The 20,111-nt window shown below is 42.5% G+C and overlaps 1 protein-coding gene across 1 annotated transcript in view; it reads left to right on the forward strand.

The window, feature by feature from the left end:
• Positions 1-20,111, forward strand: part of LOC110502415 (enolase 4) — a 39,885-nt gene that overhangs the window by 14,491 nt on the left and 5,283 nt on the right. Inside the window, exons 4-10 of the mRNA XM_021580440.3 lie at positions 7,964-8,100; positions 8,593-8,762; positions 9,233-9,364; positions 9,810-9,878; positions 13,206-13,370; positions 13,459-13,584; positions 13,693-13,888. Coding sequence (XP_021436115.2) covers positions 7,964-8,100; positions 8,593-8,762; positions 9,233-9,364; positions 9,810-9,878; positions 13,206-13,370; positions 13,459-13,584; positions 13,693-13,888 — 995 coding nt within the window. The remainder of the gene's footprint in view (positions 1-7,963; positions 8,101-8,592; positions 8,763-9,232; positions 9,365-9,809; positions 9,879-13,205; positions 13,371-13,458; positions 13,585-13,692; positions 13,889-20,111) is intronic.

Consider the following 20,111-nt stretch of genomic DNA (forward strand, 5'->3'; position numbering starts at 1 on the left):
GTATCTGTTGTAGTCAAAATAATCCATACATTATGCTTTTTTTTTTACTCAAAAATGAGTTGTATGAGCTCAGGTCAATGAGGCCTACAGGCTATAAATAGCTAATAGAAGTTCAAAACTTGTAATGTTCGCAAGAACTTAAGTTGATAAAAAGATCTAACACAACATTAAGTGATAATATATGTATTACTATGGATTTATAATCACTATAATGGGGCAGAACGGGAACACATCATTAATTAACATGAAACGAACGAACACAACAGGAGGGTTAAATTAAGTCAAGGTCAGTGTTGAATGAATCATAGCAATCATAGGTTGAATGCAGCATTGCTGTATGGTGCGCTCAATATGTCTTGTAGTTGAGTAGCCAGCCTAGGCCACTGCTCAAATGTCCTTGTAATAGGCCTGGGTTGGTTATTGGTTATTCGTTGTCAAGCTTTAAAAGAATGAAGCCAGACTGCAACATTTTAGTAGCCTAGATGCCAAAATCCAAGCTGTCTGTACACTTCCTCCGCTGCGCGCTGTAAACAGGACACACGAAAGCAGCGCAATTGACATTGCATTCACCCAATGCAAGTGCATCGGGCTGTAATTCCATAAAGTAGATGACTCAGCTGTTTACTTATTTATACTCCTTTATTTTAGAACTTTTTGACAACCAAGATGACATTTTCAGCAATGACCTGTTAGAACAGAAACTTGGCATGAACATTTAGCCTACATGTTTAAAGTTTCGGTCCGGTAGAATAATTGATTGTGTGGGTCTTGGAGGAGTGGTGTGTGTGTGTGTAGGCAGTGCATTGGCAGTACTTTAGCAGTACTTGCTGTGACTTGTAGTGTAGAGCATCAGGGGCGATATGGAAGCGGTCCAAAATTATTTGACAACACAAATCATTGCACGTGTCAACGGAAAGATGTGTCGGGCTGGATTCTGCCCGGCCTTGTGTTTGACATGTGGTCTAGACTTAAGGAAATGCATTGATTCAATGGAGCCTAAACTATTTGGTGTCCACAAAGTATCTAATGTAATTAAATAGTATATCACAGCTGCAACATTTTAAGAGTATCTTGTAGTTAATTAACTATATTATTCTAGTTATTTTATAGAATGCCCCAAAAGACAAAACTAGATTAATAACAATCAAAATAAATAAATAAATGAATGAAATAAATAAATAAATTAAACCGGTTTGCCTGTTCTAGAACCAGGGACTGTAGCTTGTGCTAAATCCTAGTGAAATATATCAAATGTCTGATAAATGTTCCCAGACAAATGTATTAAATGATAAAGAACTTGAATCTCCATCCAGCAAATCCTGATGCCTCCCAAGTCACGCAGCGGTCTAAGGCACTGTGTCAGTGCTAGAGGCGTCACTACAGACACCCTGGTTAGATTCCAGGCTGTATCACAACCAGCTGTGGTCCCATAGGGCGGTGCACAATTGGCCCAGCGTCGTCTGCGTTTGGCCGGTGTAGGCTGTCATTGTAAATAAGAATTTGTTCTTCACTGAAAAAAAGGCAAATTCCAGTTGTCTTAGAGGAATATTTTTCATATTTTTCTCCTCAAGTTGGATGGCATAGCTTGTAATGCCAATACTTGTCCAACAGTGCATGCATATTAGATTATTTGAAAGGCATGGCACTTCTCCAAGTGGCAGCATTAGCTGTAATGATCACATAATATGATCTCACAGAGATTGGTATCCCTGGGGAGTCACAAGGGCACTAGGTTAGAGGGAGGAGGGGTCACTGCTTAGCTTTACCCCTGGCCCCAGCGCAGACTGTGCCAAGATGCCAAAGCCTAGCATGCTATTGTCCTCTGCTGAACTGCTGTCATTCTCTCCTCTTGGCAGAGCTGCAATATCAAGTTAGATACCCTTGCCTAAAGGGTATTGCGTTAGTGACACAAACATGAAATCATACAATTTTCTGCTGGGTTGTTTCTGAAAAAGTCTTGATTTGGTATACACTGAGTGTACAAAACATTAGAAAAACATTCCTAATATTGAGTTGCAACCCCTTTTGGCCTCAGAACAGCCTAAATTTGTCGGGTATGTTCTACAAGGTGTCAAAAGCATTCCACAGGGATGCTGGTTCATGTTGACTCTAAGGCTTCCCACAGTTGTGTCATGTTGGCTGGATGTCCTTTGGGTGGTGACCATTCTTGATACACACTGCAAAATGTTGAGTGTAAAAAGCCCAGCAACATTGCAGTTCTTGACACACTCAAACCGGTGTGCCTGCTACCTACTACCATACCCCGTTCAAAGGCACTTAAAATAAATGTTCTTAATTCACTGAATGGCACAAATAAACAATCTATGTCTCAATTGTCTCAAGGCTTAAAAATCCTTCTTTAACCTGTCTCCTCCCCTTCATCTACACAGGTGACATCAATAAGGGATCATAGCTTTAACCTGGATTCAACAGGTTAGTCTATGTCATGGAAAGAGCAGGTGTCCGTAATGTTTTGTACACTCAGTGTATACAGTGCATTTGGAAAGCATTCAGAACACTTGACTTTTTCCACATTTTGTTACGTTACAGCCTTATTTTAAAGTGGATGAAATCATTGTTTACCCTCATCAATCAATACACAATAACCCATTATGACAAAGCAAAAACAGGTTTTCAGCAATGTTTGCAAAAGTATTTTTTTTTAAATAAAAAATGAAATATAACATTTACATAACTATTCAGACCATTTACTCAGTACTTTGTTGAAGCACCTTTGGCAGTGATTACAACCTCAAGTCTTCTTGGGTATGACGCTACAAGCTTGGCACACCTGATTTGGGGAGTTTCTCCCATTCTTCTCTGCAGATCCTCTCAAACTCTTTCAGTTTTGATGGGGAGCGTGGCTGAACAGCTATTTTTCAGGTCTCCAGAGATGTTAGATCTATTGATCAAGTCTGGGCTCTGGCTTTTCAGGTTTCCTCCAGACGTGACGCTTGGCATTCAGGCCAAAGATTTCAATCTTGGTTTCATCAAAGCAGAGAATCTTGTTTCTCTGGTCAATCTTGGCAAATTCCAAGCTGGCTGTCATGTGTCTTTTACTGAAGAGTGGCTTCAGTTTGGACACTCTACCATAAAGGCCTGATTGGTGGAATGCTGCAGATATGGTTGTCCTTCTGGAAGGTTCTCCCATCTCCACAGAGGAACTCTGGAGCTCTGTCAGAGTGACCATCGGGTTCTTGGTCACCTCCTTGACAAAAGCCCTTCTCCCCCGATTGCTCAGTTTGACCGGGCGGCCAGCTCTAGGAAGAGTCTTGGTGGTACCAAACTTCTTCCATTTAAGAATGATGGAGGCCACTGTGTTCTTGGTGACCTTCAATGCTGCAGAAATGTTTTGGTACCCTTCCCAAGATCTGTTTTTTTGGGGTGGGAACATCTTCTGAATTTTCATTGTTGGACATAAAAGACTAAAAACACCAGGAAATCAGCTCCAAGTGAATTTAATTTGGGAAGTCTGTTCCAAAGTATTGCCACGCATAATAGAGAAATACTGCATATGTTATTGTATACAAATGTTTTTTTATTTAACTAGGCAAGTCAGTTAAGAACAAATTCTCATTTACAATAACGGCCTAAGAACTGCCTTGTTCAGGGGCAGAATGACAGACCTTTTGAATGACCTTTTCAATCTAGCAACCTTTCGGTTATAGCAACCTTTCGGTATTCAATATAGCAACCTTTTGGTTACTGGCCCAATGCTCTAACCACTAGGCTACCTGCTGCCCTGAATGTAAACAGCGTTTGAAATGATTATGTTTTTAGTCAAACATTACGTCTAGCAGAGCCGGTCCTGGCCATTACATCCCTTGGTCTGACCCAAAAAATTGCCAATAGTCCCAGTAAGCTAAATTATGTTGAAAAGACGTCTAAAATCCGTATTTTTCCGGATGTTAAAATCATGTTCATTTTTGGTTCTGAATGAATGTTGAAAATATGTCATTTATAGACGTCTATGTGTGCTCTAAATCAAGGCTAGAAGTCTATGATTGATTCAAATTTGGTCTGGCCCGAACCAAAAACCAACGTCCGTGGATGTGGAAATCAGGTGGAAATCATATCATACAATGCAGTTGAGGAACAATGGGAAAGTAATTCTGCTTTGAACGTTGATAAATTTGTAACCCCACTTTTGAGAAAATGGCCCTTGAATGTTTTGCTACACCTATTGCAGAGCCGGAGGGGATGGCTGACTTTTTACGTGCTCCCAACCAACTGCTATTTTGTTCATTTTTTTTACATTGTTTGTAACTTATTTTTTAAACTTATTTTGTACATAATGTTGTTTCTAGCATCTCTTATGACTGAAAATAACTTCTGGCCATCAGAACAGCGATCACTCACCTCAAACTGGATTTTTTTTTTACTTTAACGAGTCCGACGTGAAGGATATACTGCTTTCTCGGAAACGGGCCCAAATCCCTGTCATTTGTTTGAAGAAAAGACTGAGAATAAGGAGGCGGAGGTTGGCCAACCTTCTGAGAATTTGTAGGCGAGTGAGTAAATTCCCACTGCCATCCATTCTATTGGCCAACGTGCGATGATTGAAAAATACTACCAACGGGACATTAAAAACGGTAATATCTTATGTTTCACCAAGTCGTGGCTGAACGACGACACATAGTATATAGAGCTGTCGGGATCTTACATGTACTGGCAGGACAGAGAAGCTACTTCTGGTAAGACGAGAGGCGGGGGTGTGTATCTATTTGTCAATAACAGCTGGTGCGCGATGTCTAATATTAAAGAAGTCTCGAGGTATTGCTCGCGTGTGGTAGAGTACCTTCAAATAAGCTGTAAACCACACTATCTATATTATTCGTAGCCACCTATTTACCACCACAATCCAATGCTGGTCGTAAGCAAACAAGAAAATTCTCATCCAGATGCGGCGCTCCTAGTGGCCAGGGACTTCAATGCAGGCAAACTTAAATCAGTTTTACCAAATGTTTACCAGCATGTCACATGTGCAACCAGAGGGAAAAAACTTTAGACCAGGCCCTCCATTTGGCAAATCACTACAGGACTGTTTTGCTAGCACAGACTGGAATATGTTCCTGGGATTCATCAAATGGCATTGAGGAGTATACCACCTCAGCCGCCGGCTTCATCACTATGTGCATTGACGATGTCGTCCTCATAGTGACTGTACGTACATATCCCAACCCAAAGCCATGGATTACAGGTAACATCTGCATCGAGCTAAAGGCTAGAGCTGCCGCTTTCAAGGAGCGGGACACTAATCCAGACGCTTATAAGAAATCCCACTAAGCCCTCAGACGAACCATCAAACAAGCAAAGCGTCAATACAGGATTAAGATTGAATCTTACAACACTGGCTCTGACGCTCGTTGGATGTGGCAGGGCTTGAAAACTATTACGGACTACAAAGAGAACCCAGCCGCAAGTTGCCCAGTGACGCGAGCCTACCAGACGAGCTAAATGCCTTTTATGCTCACTTTGAGGCAAGCAACAAGCTGTTCTGGACAACTGTGTGATAACGCTCTCGGTAGCCGATGTGAGCAAGACCTTTAAACAGGTCAACATTCACAAAGCCGCAGGGCCAGATGGACTACCAGGACATGTACATAAAGCAAGCGTGGGCCAACTGGCAAGTGTCTTCACTGACATTTTCAACCTCTCCCTGACCGAGTCTGTAATACCTACATGTTTCAAGCAGACCACCATAGTCCCTGTGCCCAAGGAAGCGAAGGTAACTTGCCTAAATTATTATCCCGTAGCACTCACGTCGGTAGCCATGAAGTGCTTTGAAAGTCTGGTCATGGCTCACATCAACAGCATCCTCCCGGATAATTTAGATACCCACTCCAATTCACATACTGCCCCAATAGATCTACAGACGACGCAATCTCAATCGCACTCCACACTGTCCTTTCACACCTGGACAAAAGGAACACGTTATGTGAGAATGCTGTTCATTGACTACAGCTCAGCGTACAGCACCATAGTGCCCACAAAGCTCATCACTATGCTAAGGACTCTTGGACTAAACACCTCCCTCTGCAACTGGATCCTGGACTTCCTGACGGGCCGCCATCAGGTGGTAAGGGTAGGCAACAAAACATCTGCCACGCTGATCCTCAACACTAGTCCCCTCTTGTGCTCCCTGTTCACCCACGACTGCATGGCCAAATACGACTTCAACATCATCATTAGGTTTGCTGACAACACAACAGTGGTAGGCCTAATCACCAACAACGATGAGGCAGCCTATAGGGAGGAGGTCAGAGACAACAACCTCTCCCTAAATGTGAGCAAGTCAAAGGAGCTGATCGTGGACTACAGGAAAAGGCGGGCCAAACAGGCCCCCATTGATATCGACGGGGCTGTAGTGGAGCTGGTTAAGAGTTTCATGTTCCTTGGTGTCCACATCACCAACGAACTATCATTGTCCAAACACACCAAGACAGTCGTGAAGAGGGCACAACAACACCTTTTCCCCCTCAGGAGACTGAAAAGTTTTGGCATGGGTCCCCAGATCATCAAAAAGTTCTACAGCTGCACCATCGATGGCATCCTGACCGGTTGCATCACCGCCTGGTATGGTAACTGTTCAGCAACTGACCGTAAGGCATTACAGAGGGCAGTGCGTATGGCCCAGTACATCACTGGGGCCAAGTTTCCTGCCATCCAGGACCTATATACTAGGCGGTGTCAGAGGAAAGCCCCCAAAATTGTCAAAGACTCCAGTCACCCAGGTCAAAGACTGTTTTCTCTGCTACCACACGGCAAGCGGTGTCGGAGCACCAAGTCTAGGACCAAGAGGCTCCTTAACAGCTTCTTCCTCCAAGCCATAAGAGTGCTGAACAATTAATCAAATGGCTACCGGACTGAGGCTATTTACATTGTTTTTTACACTGATGCTACTTGCTGTTTATTATCTATGCATAGTCACTTCACACCCCTACCTACATGTACACAGTAAGGTCTACATGTTGTATTCGGCGCATGTGACTAATAAAGTTTGATTTGATTTGATTCTTTGTCTACACCTATTCAGAGTCGTTCACACCCTCTTAATCTTCTTTGGGACTGGGGGGCCGTATTGAGTAGCTTGGATGAATAAGGTTCCCAGAGTAAACTGCCTGCTACTCAGGCCCAAACGCTAGAATATGCATATAATTAGTATATTTGGATAGAAAACACTGAAGTTTCTAAAACTGTTTGAATGATGTCTGTGAGTATAACAGAACTCATATGGCACGCAAAAACCTGAGAAAAAATCCAACCAGGAAGTGGGAAATCTGAAGTTTGTAGTTTTTCAAGTCATTGCCTATCCAATATACAGTGTCTATGGGGTCATATTTCACTTCCTAAGGTTCCCACTAGATTTCAACAGTCTTTAGAATCTTGTTTCAGGCTTCTACTGTGAAGGGGGAGCAAATAAGAGCTGTTTCAACCAGGTGTCTGGCAGAATAGGCTATTTTTCGTAATGAACACTATCAGAAAAATGTTCACGATAGGTGGTTGGTTTTGTCGGTGTCGATACTTTTCAGTTGTTCTTCCCAGCTTTACATGACAGCCTCCAAAAATATTAGCCTACACGTTTATAATGTATAAACTGAAAATAAGACCCTGTGCTTTGATTTTACATAGCCAATCAAGCAAGCTTGTTTACTCTGTACCTAATTCAGAAATCATTTAAGAAATGTATGATGGCTTTGTAATAGCAGAGACAGAACATAGTTTGCTGTGCTCTCTCAAATACAAGGCTCCGGTATCTCTGGTGTCACACAAGGAGTGTGTTCCATTCTCCATCAGTACCTATTTGGTCAATATCTGACATTTCTCCTATTATACAATGGCTCATCCAAGGGTAAAATAAACCCTTGTCCTGATCAACCCCATAGTGTCATGCATGCTGCTTTTGATAACTCTATGCTGCTCCTGTGGATGAATGCCAAGTGGTATTTGTTTTGTGTGGCAGTGATTTCTTCATGGCCCGCTACCTGGAGGACCAGGACATTCGGAACAGAGAGAAGGAAAACCCGCCACCGAGTGTGCCTGTGCCTGAGCCATCCCCTCCCACCGCACCCCCCAAAGACAAGAAGGGTGGAGACAAAGGTAACGAACCTCTCCCCTGGGCCAGCCTGCCAGATAATCTGACATCACACATCATATTACCACTGGATGCTTTTCTTTAAAAACATTAGCTTGTTCTCAATCAAATGCAGCAGTGAGACCCTGTGTATGTTTTAAGTATGCATAAAGAAACGGACTGGTGCTCAGAGGTTATGTGCAGGTTCAATGTTACGCTGAAGTTTCCACCTGGGAGACACATTGAGAGGTGTTATTTTAAGAGCTCTGCCAGTATTAGGTTCCAGCTCCATAGAGAAGTCTTAGTTGAAGCGCTGGTCCAATGGTCCAATGCAATGCTCTCTTGCTTATTTCCCTAGTGGTCCCCCTGTGGTAAACCGTCTGCTCCCCTCTCTCTAGTGTTGTAAGAGAGTCCCTGTGGGAGGCCTGGCCTCTCAGTCAGTCACTGGGGAAATTCTTCTTCCTCTCAAGTTGTGTAACAACATTGAGGCAGATGAAGTTTGTTTCTGGATTTTCCAGGCAAAAAAGGCAACAGCACAGAGAAGCCCATTCCACCTCCAGAGCCCTCAGAGCTGGTCCTGCCTGGCAGCATGGCCGTTGGTTCAGTGTCCTTGGCTGTGGCCAAGACTGGGGCTCTACTGCAATGCCTCCCCCTGTACAAGTACATCAAAGCTCTGAGAAACCAACAAGTCAGTGAGCCCCCCCTTCAACACACATACCTGCACACACACAAACACACCATGCAATGTGATATAGGTCATTGATCAGGAATGATAGGCCTAAGGGCAATACCAGATACTATACAGTATATGTGGTTGTAGGGAGGCTATTTCATCTAGTTGTCATACAAAACATGTAGCCAGTAGTTTTTAAAAAGTGTCAGAAGTGCTGAGTAATAATATTGACTATCTTCTCTTGACTTGGGCATATAATGTCCAAAATCTGCTACTGTAACTAAAGTGTTCATTAATACCTCACCAAGTCTTACATGTTCCAGAAGGCATTTCTGGCAAAAAATGATAAAAAAATGTAAAAATAAAAAAACGTTAAAATGCCTCTTCTGTGAAGTAGTGGCGAGCGACATACACCTCGCTTCTTGAAACGGGTCACATTTGTAAAACACCAAATGCTTTACTATGCTTTTTCTTTATTTTAACAGCCGTGTCCAGAAGAGATGCACATCCCTGTGCCCTTGGTAACTTTGTTGAGCTGTGGCAAGATGTCCCCAGGAAAACTCAATTTACTGGAGGAAGTCATTGTCATCCCTAAAGCTGGACAAAGACTGAAACAAGTACTGACACTCACAACCACAACATATTTTCAGCCTTTATTCTCCAATTTCAAGTTACACATTTTGTTCTCCATCTGCCCAGTATTACTGGGAGAGTCCATCAAAACTCAAGTTTATTCTTTGTGTTCTATCTGGACACTTACACATTTAAGTAATTTAGCAGACCCTCTTATCCAGAGCGACTTACAGTAGTGAGTGCATACATTCATTCTGGTCCCACGCTTGAATCGAACCCACAACCCTGGTGGTGCAAGCCCCAGGCTCTACCAACTACGCCGCACACGACCATACAGGACTTACTGAATACTAGTCTTGAGAGTGTCGAGGTTAAGTCAACCAATGTTCCTGATTGTTTTCCAACATAGCACATTTTCTCTGCCAAGCGTTGGTATTACATAGTTTAAAGAAACATGTATCGAAGACAACCTGTGAACTCCCCCAACAGATCATTACAATGGTACTTGAGCTTCAAAAGGAGATGATGAAAATAATGAACGCTGCTTCAAAAACAGGGGTAAGGAACATTGCGGCAGATATTTGTATATTGGCTCTACTGTACAGTATAGGGCTCTATTTGTGTCTTATGACTCACAGTTGAGTCAGGATCTACAGTACATGTTGTCTTTCTTACTCTACCTTCTAGAAAAGAAAGCAAATACATTTTGGTGGACATAAACTCAGCAAAAAAAGAAACATCCCTTTTTCAGGACCCTGTCTTTCAAAGATAATGAGTCAAAAATCCAAATAACTTCACAGATCTTCATTGTAAAGGGTTTAAACACGGTTTCCCATGAACCATAAACAATTAATGAACATGCACCTGTGGAACGGTCGTTAAGACACTAACAGCTTACAGACGATAGGCAATTAAGGTCAATTAATGTCAAGGACACTAAGGAGGCCTTTCTACTGACTCTGAAAAACACCAAAAGAAAGATGCCCAGGGTCCCTGCTCATCTGCGGGAACATGCCTTAGGCATGCTGCAAGGAGGCATCAGGACTGCAGATGTGGCCAGGGCAATAAATTGCAATGTCCGTACTGTGAAACTCCTAAGACAGCGCTACAGGGAGACAGGAAAGACAGCTGATCATCCTCGCAGTGGCAGACCACGTGTAACAACACCTGCGCTGGGACAGGTACATCCGAACATCACACCTGCGGGACAGGTACAGGATGGCAACAACAACTGCCCAAGTTACACCAGGAACGCACAATCCCTCCATCAGTGCTCAGACTGTCCGCAATAGGCTGAGAGAGGCTGGACTGAGGGCTTGTAGGCCTGTTGTAAGGCAGGTCCTCACCAGACATCACCGGCAACAACGTTGCCTATGGGCACCAACCCACCGTCGCTGGACCAGACAGGACTGGCAAAAAGTGCTCTTCACTGACGAGTCGCGGTTTTGTCTCACCAGGGGTGATGGTCGGATTCGCGTTTATCGTCGAAGGAATGAGCGTTACACCGGGGCTGTACTCTGGAGCAGGATCGATTTGGAGGTGGAGGGTCCGTCATGGTCTGGGGCGGTGTGTCACAGCATCATCGGACTGAGATTATTGTCATTGCAGGTAATCTCAACGCTATTCTTTACAGGGAAGACATCCTCCTCCCTCATGTGGTACCCTTCCTGCAGGCTCATCCTGACATGGCCCTTCAGCATGACAATGCCACCAGCCATACTGCTTGTTCTGTGCTTGATTTCCTGCAAGACAGGAATGTCAATGTTCTGCCATGGCCAGCGAAGAGCCCGGATCTCAATCCCATTGAGCACGTCTGGAACCTGTTGGATCGGAGGGTGAGGGCTAGGGCCATTCCCCCCAGAAATGTTGGGGAACTTGCAGGGCCCTTGGTGGAAGAGTGGGGTAACATCTCACAGCAAGAACTGGCAAATCTGGTGCTGTCCATGAGGAGGAGATGCACTGCGGTACTTATTGCAGCTGGTGGCCACACCAGATACTGTTACTTTGATTTTGAACCCCTTTGTTCAGGGACACATTATTCCATATCTGTTAGTCACGTCTGTGGAACTTGTTCAGTTTATGTCTCAGTTGTTGAATCTTGTTATGTTCATACAAATATTTACACATGTTAAGTTTTCTGAAAATAAACACAGTTGACAGTGACAGGACGTTTATTTTTTTGCTGAGTTTAGATATGCTATCTTTTGATTTATTTCTAAGACTGAATGTTACTTTTTCCAACTTTTGTTGTGTTGCATCCTGAATTGAAAATTGATTAAATTGAGATTTTATGTCACTGGCTTACACACAATACCCCATAATATCAAAGTGGAATTATGATTTTAACCTTTTTTACTAATTAACTAATAATGAAAACCTGATATGTCAACGCCTTAGCAAGACTACTGTAAATAAGGTAGAGTAAATAAGCAGGAGTAAATCTGCTTAACAAGTCACATAAGTTGCATGGACTCAGTCTATGTGCAATAATAGTTTTTACATTTTTGAATTACTTCTTCATCTCTGTACCCCACACATACAATTATCTGTGCGGTCCATCAGTCGAACAGTGAATTTCAAACACAGATTCAACCACAAAGACCAGGGAGGCTTTACAATGCCTCACAAAGAAGGGCACCTATTGGTAGATATATATATATATATATATATATATATATATATATATATATATATATATATATATATATATATATATATATAACAAATTTAAGCAGACATTGAATATCCCTTTGAGCATAGTGAGGTTATTACACTTTGGATAGTGTGCACCCAGTCACTACAAAGATACAGATAGGAGAAAACTGAGGATGGATCAACAATATGTAGTTACTCCACAATACTAACCTAATTGACAAAGTGAAAGAAGGACGTCGGTACAGAATACACATATTCCAAAACATACATCCTGTTTGCAACAAGGCACTAAAGTAATACTGCAAAAATGTGGCAAAGCAATTCACTTTTTGTCCTGAATACAAAATGTTATGTTTGGGGCAAATCCAATACAACACATTACTGAGTACCACTCCATATGTTCAAGCATAGTGGTGGCTGCATCATGTTATGCTTGTAATTGTTAAGGACTGGGAGTTTTTCAGGATGAAAAAAAAAAAGAATGGAGCTAAGCACAGGCAAAATCCTAGAGGAAAACCTGGTTGTCTGCTATCTACCAGACATGGGAGATTAATTCTCCTTTCAACAGGACAATAACATAAAACACAAGGCCAAATCTACACTGGAGTTGCTTACCAAGAAGACAGTGAATGTTCCTGAGTGGCCGAGTTACAGTTTTGTCTTAAATCTGCTTGAAAATCTATTACAAAACCTGAAAATGCTTGTCTAGCAATGATCAACAACCAATTTGACAAATCTTGAAGAATTTGGGAAAAAGAGACTTATCCAGAAAGACTAATTTGTAATCACTTCCAAAGGTGATTCTAACATGTATTGACTCGGGGTTGACTACTTATCTAATCAAGATAAATTAAGTGTTTTCTTTTTCCTTTTTTCTTTTTACAAATGTTAGATTTTTTATTCCACTTTGACATTACAGACTGTTTTGTGTAAATCCTTGAAAAAAAATGACAATTAAATCCACTTGAATCCCACTTTGTAACACAACAAAATTTGGAAAAAATCCAGGGGTGTGAATACTTTCTGAAGGCACTGTATACCTTACATGAAAGCGTACATTTTTCAAGGCTTGAATCAATTCAATGCCGTCTGTTTATGGTTAAGCGCTAGTTGCACTATCAAACTGCAAATAGATGATCCAGCACTTCTCTCCACATATATAGGTATATTATTATGACACTTTGTGTTCCTTTCCAGGTGGCTGACTAAACATTCCTTCTCTCTTTCCAGCCTGTACTGCCAACAGTGTCTGACTCTGGAGCCTTAGTTGTTGGGTATGAGCGTCCTGAGCAGCCTCTCGATCTAATTACTGAAGCATCTAACAATCTTGGATTGGCACTTGGAAAGGGGATCCATTTAGCAGTAAACTGTGCTGCTCACAACCTAATGGACTATGTATGTAAACAGAATGTTAAAACATGCAGTGTGCCCTTGCACAATGAGTACAATTCTATGTATTAATTCTGTCTTGGCTCCTCTACAGCCAAAAGGAAAGTATGAAGTTATTACAGGAACACCCAAGTCTCCTGATGAACTAGTGGACATGTATGAGGCTTTGATTAGTAAATACCCAGCAGTCGTAGCTCTGATCGATCCTCTGCGAAAAGAGGTAAGACGGGAACACAGCTCTGAACACAATACCGCAGTAAACGAAAGACATGCGTTGGTGAGTACAAATGTGCTTGTAGAAGCTCATGGTATGTGACCCCTGTGTAAGGATGTGGAGCAGTGGGAGAGACTGAGCAGTGTGGTTGGAGCCTCGTGTAGCCTGCTCTCTGACATCTCCTCCAAGCCCCAGTGTCACAGCTCACGGGAAGACGCCCCATCTCTTCCAGGGGTCAGAGGGTATATCCTCAATCAGAGCAATGAGACCACAGTCACCGACCTGATCCACGTCACCACAGAGAACAAAGGTAAGGGAGCCACTGATGGAGTCAGTTTTACATAGAGCTATTGTTTACTAATACATGACTCATTGTCCTATTGTAAGTCAAATGTATAGTATGCATAGTTTTATGGAGGGAATGTCAAATCCATGCTAGTGGAATTAGCCTACATATTGGCCAGATTGACTTAAATTAATTGGCGTCATAACATCAAAACTGAATAGACACAGTGTATACAACAGAGATGGAACAAAGGATTTTTACCAAAGGATGGGGTGAGTTCACTCACACGCTGACATACATGGTTGCTCTGATGGATTCTGTTGGATGAATCTTTTAGACGTCCTTTCCAGATGTTGAAGTCGGGTGCATTTTAGGTGCTGAATAAAAGGTGCAATGGCGTATTCTACGGATGTCGAAAAGACGTATGTTCCGGACGTTGAAAATACATATTTTCCGGACATTGAAATCCGGTGCATTTTAGGTGCTGAATGAAAAGTGAAAATACGTAATTTACAGAAAATACGTTTTTTTTTCAGTCATTAATTCTATGGCCAAATTTCAACTGCACATACATTCTCATTGAAGTAAGCATTATGTCACAATAATACTTTTTCAAGCCTCTTAATATAAGAAAGAGGAGCTAGCTGAAGATTGCAACAGAATATTTATTTTTTTGTTACCAAAGCCCCTTATACCACCTACCACTGCCACCTGTATGCTCTAGTCGGCTGGCCCTCGTTACATATTCGTCGCCAGACCCACTGGCTCCAGGTCATCTGTAAGTCTATGCTAGGTAAAGCTCCGCCTTACCTCAGCTCACTGGTCACGATAACACCACCCACCCGTAGCACGCGCTCCAGCAGCTATATCTCACTGGTCATCCCCAAAGCCAACATCTCCTTTGGCCTCCTTTCTTTCCAGTTCTCTGCTGCCAGTGACTGGAACGAATTGCAAAAATCGCTGAAACTGGAGTCTTACATTTCCCTCACTAACTTTAAACATCAGCTATCTGAGCAGTTAACCGATCGCTGCAGCTGTACATAGTCCATCTGTAAATAGCCCACCCAATCTACCTACCTCATCCCCCATATTGTTTTTATTTACTTTTCTGCTCTTTTGCACACCAGTATCACTACTTGCACAAAATCATCTGCTCATCTATCACTTAAGTGTTAATCTGCTAAATTGTAATTACTTCGCTACTATGGCCTATTTATTTCCTTACCTCCTCACGCCATTTGCACACACTGTATATAGACTCTTTTTTTACTATTGTGTTATTGACTGTATGCTTGTTTATTCCATGTGTAACTCTGTGTTGTTGTTTGTGTCGCACTGCTTTGCTTTATCTTGGCCAGGCCGCAGTTGTAAATGGGAACTTGTTCTCAACTAGCTTACCTGGTTAAATAAAGGTGAAAAATATATATATATATTATATCTGTCACATGGACTTATGTTAGCTTTTTCAAAAGCAGTGCTGACGTTCATAGTAGTCAAACCTACAGAATAAACCAACAGACCACTTCAACTAAATAACATTCTCAATAATAGTTACATACTGTGCATCATACATAAAGTATGTGGACACCCCTTCAAATTAGTGAATTTGGCTATTTCAGCCACACCTATGACTGACAGGTGTATAGAATTGAGCACACAGTCATGCAATCTCCATACACGAACATTGGCTGTAGAATGGCCTTACTGAAGAGCTCCGTGACTTAAAGGGGCACCATCATAGGATGCCACAAACAACAAGTCAGTTTGTCAAATGTCTGCCCTGCTAGAGCTGCCCTAGTCAACTATAAGTTCTGTTATTGTGAAGTGGAAATGTTTAGGAGCAACAAGTGGTAGGCCACACAAGCTCACATAACAGGACCGCCGAGTACTAAAGAGCCTAGCAGGTAAAAATCGTCTGTCCTCGGTTGCAACACTCCAAACTGCTTCGGGAAGCCACGTCAGCACAAGAACTGTTTGTCCGGAGCTTATTGAAATTGGTTTCCATGGCCGAGCAGCCGAAACATAAGCCTATGAATGGAAACAAACACTATTATTCCAATGAGCTCCGCCCCAACAAAATTTGGTCGGTGCAGATCAGATCCAAATCTGAACTAATCATAGACGTCTACGCTATGTTTCACAAGTTTGAACATCACAGTACAGTGCCTGACAGTTTAGGAGAGTGGAGTACAATGCAGTACGGTATGGTACGGTACGGTATAGGACAGTAGAGTTTTATTCAGTAAAGTACAGTATGGTTTGGTACGGTGTAGGACAGTAGAGTTTTATTCAGTAAAGTACAGTATGGTATGGTAGAGTATAGGACAGTAGAGTTTTATTCAGTATAGTACAGTACGGGTTGGTACGGTATAGGACAGTAGAGTTTTACTCAGTATAGTACAGTTTAGTTCAGCAGAGTATACATTAGAGTATAGTAGGGTACAATAGTACACTATATTTGACTTTTATTTTATTTACTGTACTCTAATGTGTTCTGGTGTATTGTCTTGTACTGTACTGTACTTTTCTTTACTGTACATTACTGTACTGTGCTGTCAACTTGTGAAACATACGGGTAACTGCCAAAATAATGGAAAAACTTGAGTAAATGAGGAATACAAAGCATATTGCAAGCAGGTGCTTCACGCAGGTGAGGTTCCTGAGTTAATTAAGCAATTAACATCCCATGCTTAGGATCATGTATAAAAATGCTGAACAGGCCATTCTGTTGGCCGTTATTTTTGCTACCGTGGCTATGCCCCCATAGGATGACAATGCTCCATCCACAGGGCACGAGTGGTCACTGAATGGTTTGATAAGCATGAAAATGATGTAAACCATATGCCATCTCAATCACCAGATCTCAACCCAATTGAACACTTGAGATTCTTGAGAGGCACATGAGACAGCGTCTTCCATCAATAAAACCAAATTATGGAATTTATTGTGGAAGAATGGTGTCACATCCTTCCAATAGAGCTCCAGACACAGAATAGGCGACAGTTCCCAGTCCAGAGCCTCCGGCAACAGTTCCCAGTCCAGAGCTTCCGGCGACGGTCCCCAGTCTGGAACCTCCTGTGACGGTCCACAGTCCGGAATCTCCTGCAACGGTCCGAAACTTCCAGCTCCATGGCCGGAGCCTTTCCCTGCACCGATTCCTGTCATGCCCTGACCATAGAGAGCCTTTTTATTCTCTATTTTGGTTAGGTCGTGGTGTGACTGGGGTGGGTGATCTAGTGTGTATATATCTATGTTGGCCTGGTATTGTTCCCAATCAGAGGCAGCTGTTTATCTTTGTCTTTGATTGGGGATCATATTTAGGCAGCCATTTCCCCATTGTGCTTTGTGGGATCTTGTTTTCTGTGTAGTTGCCTGTTGAGCACTGCTTGAGCTTCACGTATCGTTTATTCTTCTTTATTGTTATTGTGAGTTTCATTTTGATTAAACATGTGGAACTCTACGTACGCTGCACCTTGGTCCATTATTTCATTAGACGATCGTGACAATACCCCATAATGACAAAGCAAAAACATTTTTTTAGAAATGAGTGCAAATGTATTCAAAATAAAAACTGAAAACCTTATTTACATAAGTATTCAGACCCTTTGCTATGAGGCTCAAAATTGAGCTAAGGTGCATCCTGTTTCCATTGAACATCCTTGAGATGTTTCTACATCTTGATTGGAGTCCACCTGTGGTAAATTTAATTTATTGGAAATTATTTGGAAAGGCACACACCTGTCTATATAAGGTCTCACAGTTGACAGTGCATGTGAGAGCAAAAACTAAGCCATGAGGTAAAAGGAATTATCCGTAGAGCTCTAAGACAAGAATGTGTCAAGGCACAGATCTGGGGAAAGGTACCAAAAGATGTCTGCAGCATTGAAGGTCCCCAATAACACAGTGGCCTCCATCATTCTTAAATGGAAGAAGTTTGTGACCACCAAGACTCTTCCTAGAGCTGGCCGTCCAGGCAAACTGAGCAATCAGGGGAGTAGGGCCTTGGTCAGCGAGGTGACCAAGAACCCGATGGTCACTTTGACAGAGCTCCAGAGTTCCTCTGTAGAGATGTGAGAACCTTCCAGAAGGACAACCATCTCTGCAACACTCCACCAATCAGGCCTTTATGGTAGAGTGACCAGAAGTAAGCCACTCCTCAGTAAAAGCACATGACAGCTCGTTAGGAGTTTGCCAAAAGGCACCTAAAGGACTCTCAGAACATGTGAAACAAGATTCTCTGGTCTGGTTAATCTTCCAACAGGTCAACGAACCTAAGCACACAGCCAAGACAATGCAGGAGTGGCTTCGGGACAAGTCTCTGAATGTCCTTGAGTGGCCCAGCCAGAGCCCGGACTTGAACCCGAACTAACGTCTCCGTCAAGGGAATCTGAATACTTTCCGAATGCACCGTATATACAGTGTCTGATATATATACTACCAGTCAAGTTTGGACACACCCACTCATTCCAGGGTTTTTCTTTATTTTTACTATTTTCTACATTTTAGAATAAGAGCGAAGACATCAAAACTATGAAATAACACATATGGAATAATGTAGTAACCAAAAAAAGTGTTAAACAAATCAAAATATATTTTATATTTGAGATTTTTCAAAGTAGCCACCCTTTGCCTTGATGAAAGCTTTGCACACTCTTGGCATTTTCTCAACCAGATTCACCTGGAATGCTTTTCCAACAGTTTTGAAGGAGTTCCCACATCAAAAGGAAAGGACGACCAAGGCACTCTTCATATAATTAATTAAAATGCCTTTATTATTATGGCATGTTCAATAGAAACCATTTTTTTTAAACCGACGAGTTTCGGGCTGCATGGACACACCCACATGCAGCCGAAATGCGTTGCTTAAAAAAACTTTGTTTCAATTGAACATGTCATACTAATAAAGGCATAATAATTATATGAAGAGTGCCTTGGTCCTCCTTTCTTTTTGATGACCAATTTACCCCTTTTACCAAAGAGCACCTTCTATCTACCAATATTTACTATTGTGTACCTTAGTAGCGCCTCCCTTCCTCCTCTTTCTACGAGTTTCCACATCTGCTGAGCACTTGTTGGCTGCTTTTCCTTCACTCCGCGGTCAAACTCATCCCAAATCATCTCAATTGGGTTGAGGTCGGGGGTTAGTGGAGGCCAGGTCATCTGATGCAAATCAAATCAAATCAAGTCAAATTTATTTATATAGCCCTTCGTACATCAGCTGTTATCTCAAAGTGCTGTACAGAAACCCAGCCTAAAACCCCAAACAGCAAGCAATGCAGGTGTATAAGCACGGTGGCTAGGAAAAACTCCCTAGAAAGGCCAAAACCTAGGAAGAAACCTAGAGAGGAACCAGGCTATGTGGGGTGGCCATTCCTCTTCTGGCTGTGCCGGGTGGAGATTATAACAGAACATGGCCAAGATGTTCAAATGTTCATAAATGACCAGCATGGTCGAATAATAATAAGGCAGAACAGTTGAAACTGGAGCAGCAGCACAGTCAGGTGGACTGGGGACAGCAAGGAGTCATCATGTCAGGTAGTCCTGGGGCATGGTCCTAGGGCTCAGGTCCTCCGAGAGAGAGAAAGAAAGAGAGAATTAGAGAGAGCATATGTGGGATGGACAGTCCTCTTCTGGCTGTGCCGGGTGGAGATTATAACAGAACATGGCCAAGATGTTCAAATGTTCATAAATGACCAGCATGGTCGAATAAAAATAAGGCAGAACAGTTGAAACTGGAGCAGCAGCACAGCCAGGTGGACTGGGGACAGCAAGGAGTCATCATGTCAGGTAGTCCTGGGGCATGGTCCTAGGGCTCAGGTCCTCCGTGAGAGAGAAAGAAAGAGAGAAGGAGAGAATTAGAGAACGCACACTTAGATTCACACAGGACACCGAATAGGACAGGAGAAGTACTCCAGATATAACAAACTGACCCTAGCCCCCCGACACATAAACTACTGCAGCATAAATACTGGAGGCTGAGACAGGATGGGTCAGGAGACACAGCATTCCATCACTCTTCTTCTTTGTTCAAATAGCCCTTACACAGCCTGGAGGAGTGTTGGGTCATTGTCCTGCGTATCGCTGCAGAATGCTGTAGTAGCCATGCTGGTTAAATGTGCCTTGAATTCTAAATAAATCACTGACAGTGTCACCAGAAAAGCACCCCCACACCATCACACCTCCTCCTCTATGCTTCACAGTGGGAACCATACATGCGGAGCCAAAAATGGAACCAAAAATCTCAAAT

This window comes from Oncorhynchus mykiss, chromosome 23 (assembly GCF_057628025.1).
Source record: "Oncorhynchus mykiss isolate SJ-2025 chromosome 23, ASM5762802v1, whole genome shotgun sequence".
Lineage (NCBI taxonomy): Eukaryota > Metazoa > Chordata > Actinopteri > Salmoniformes > Salmonidae > Oncorhynchus > Oncorhynchus mykiss.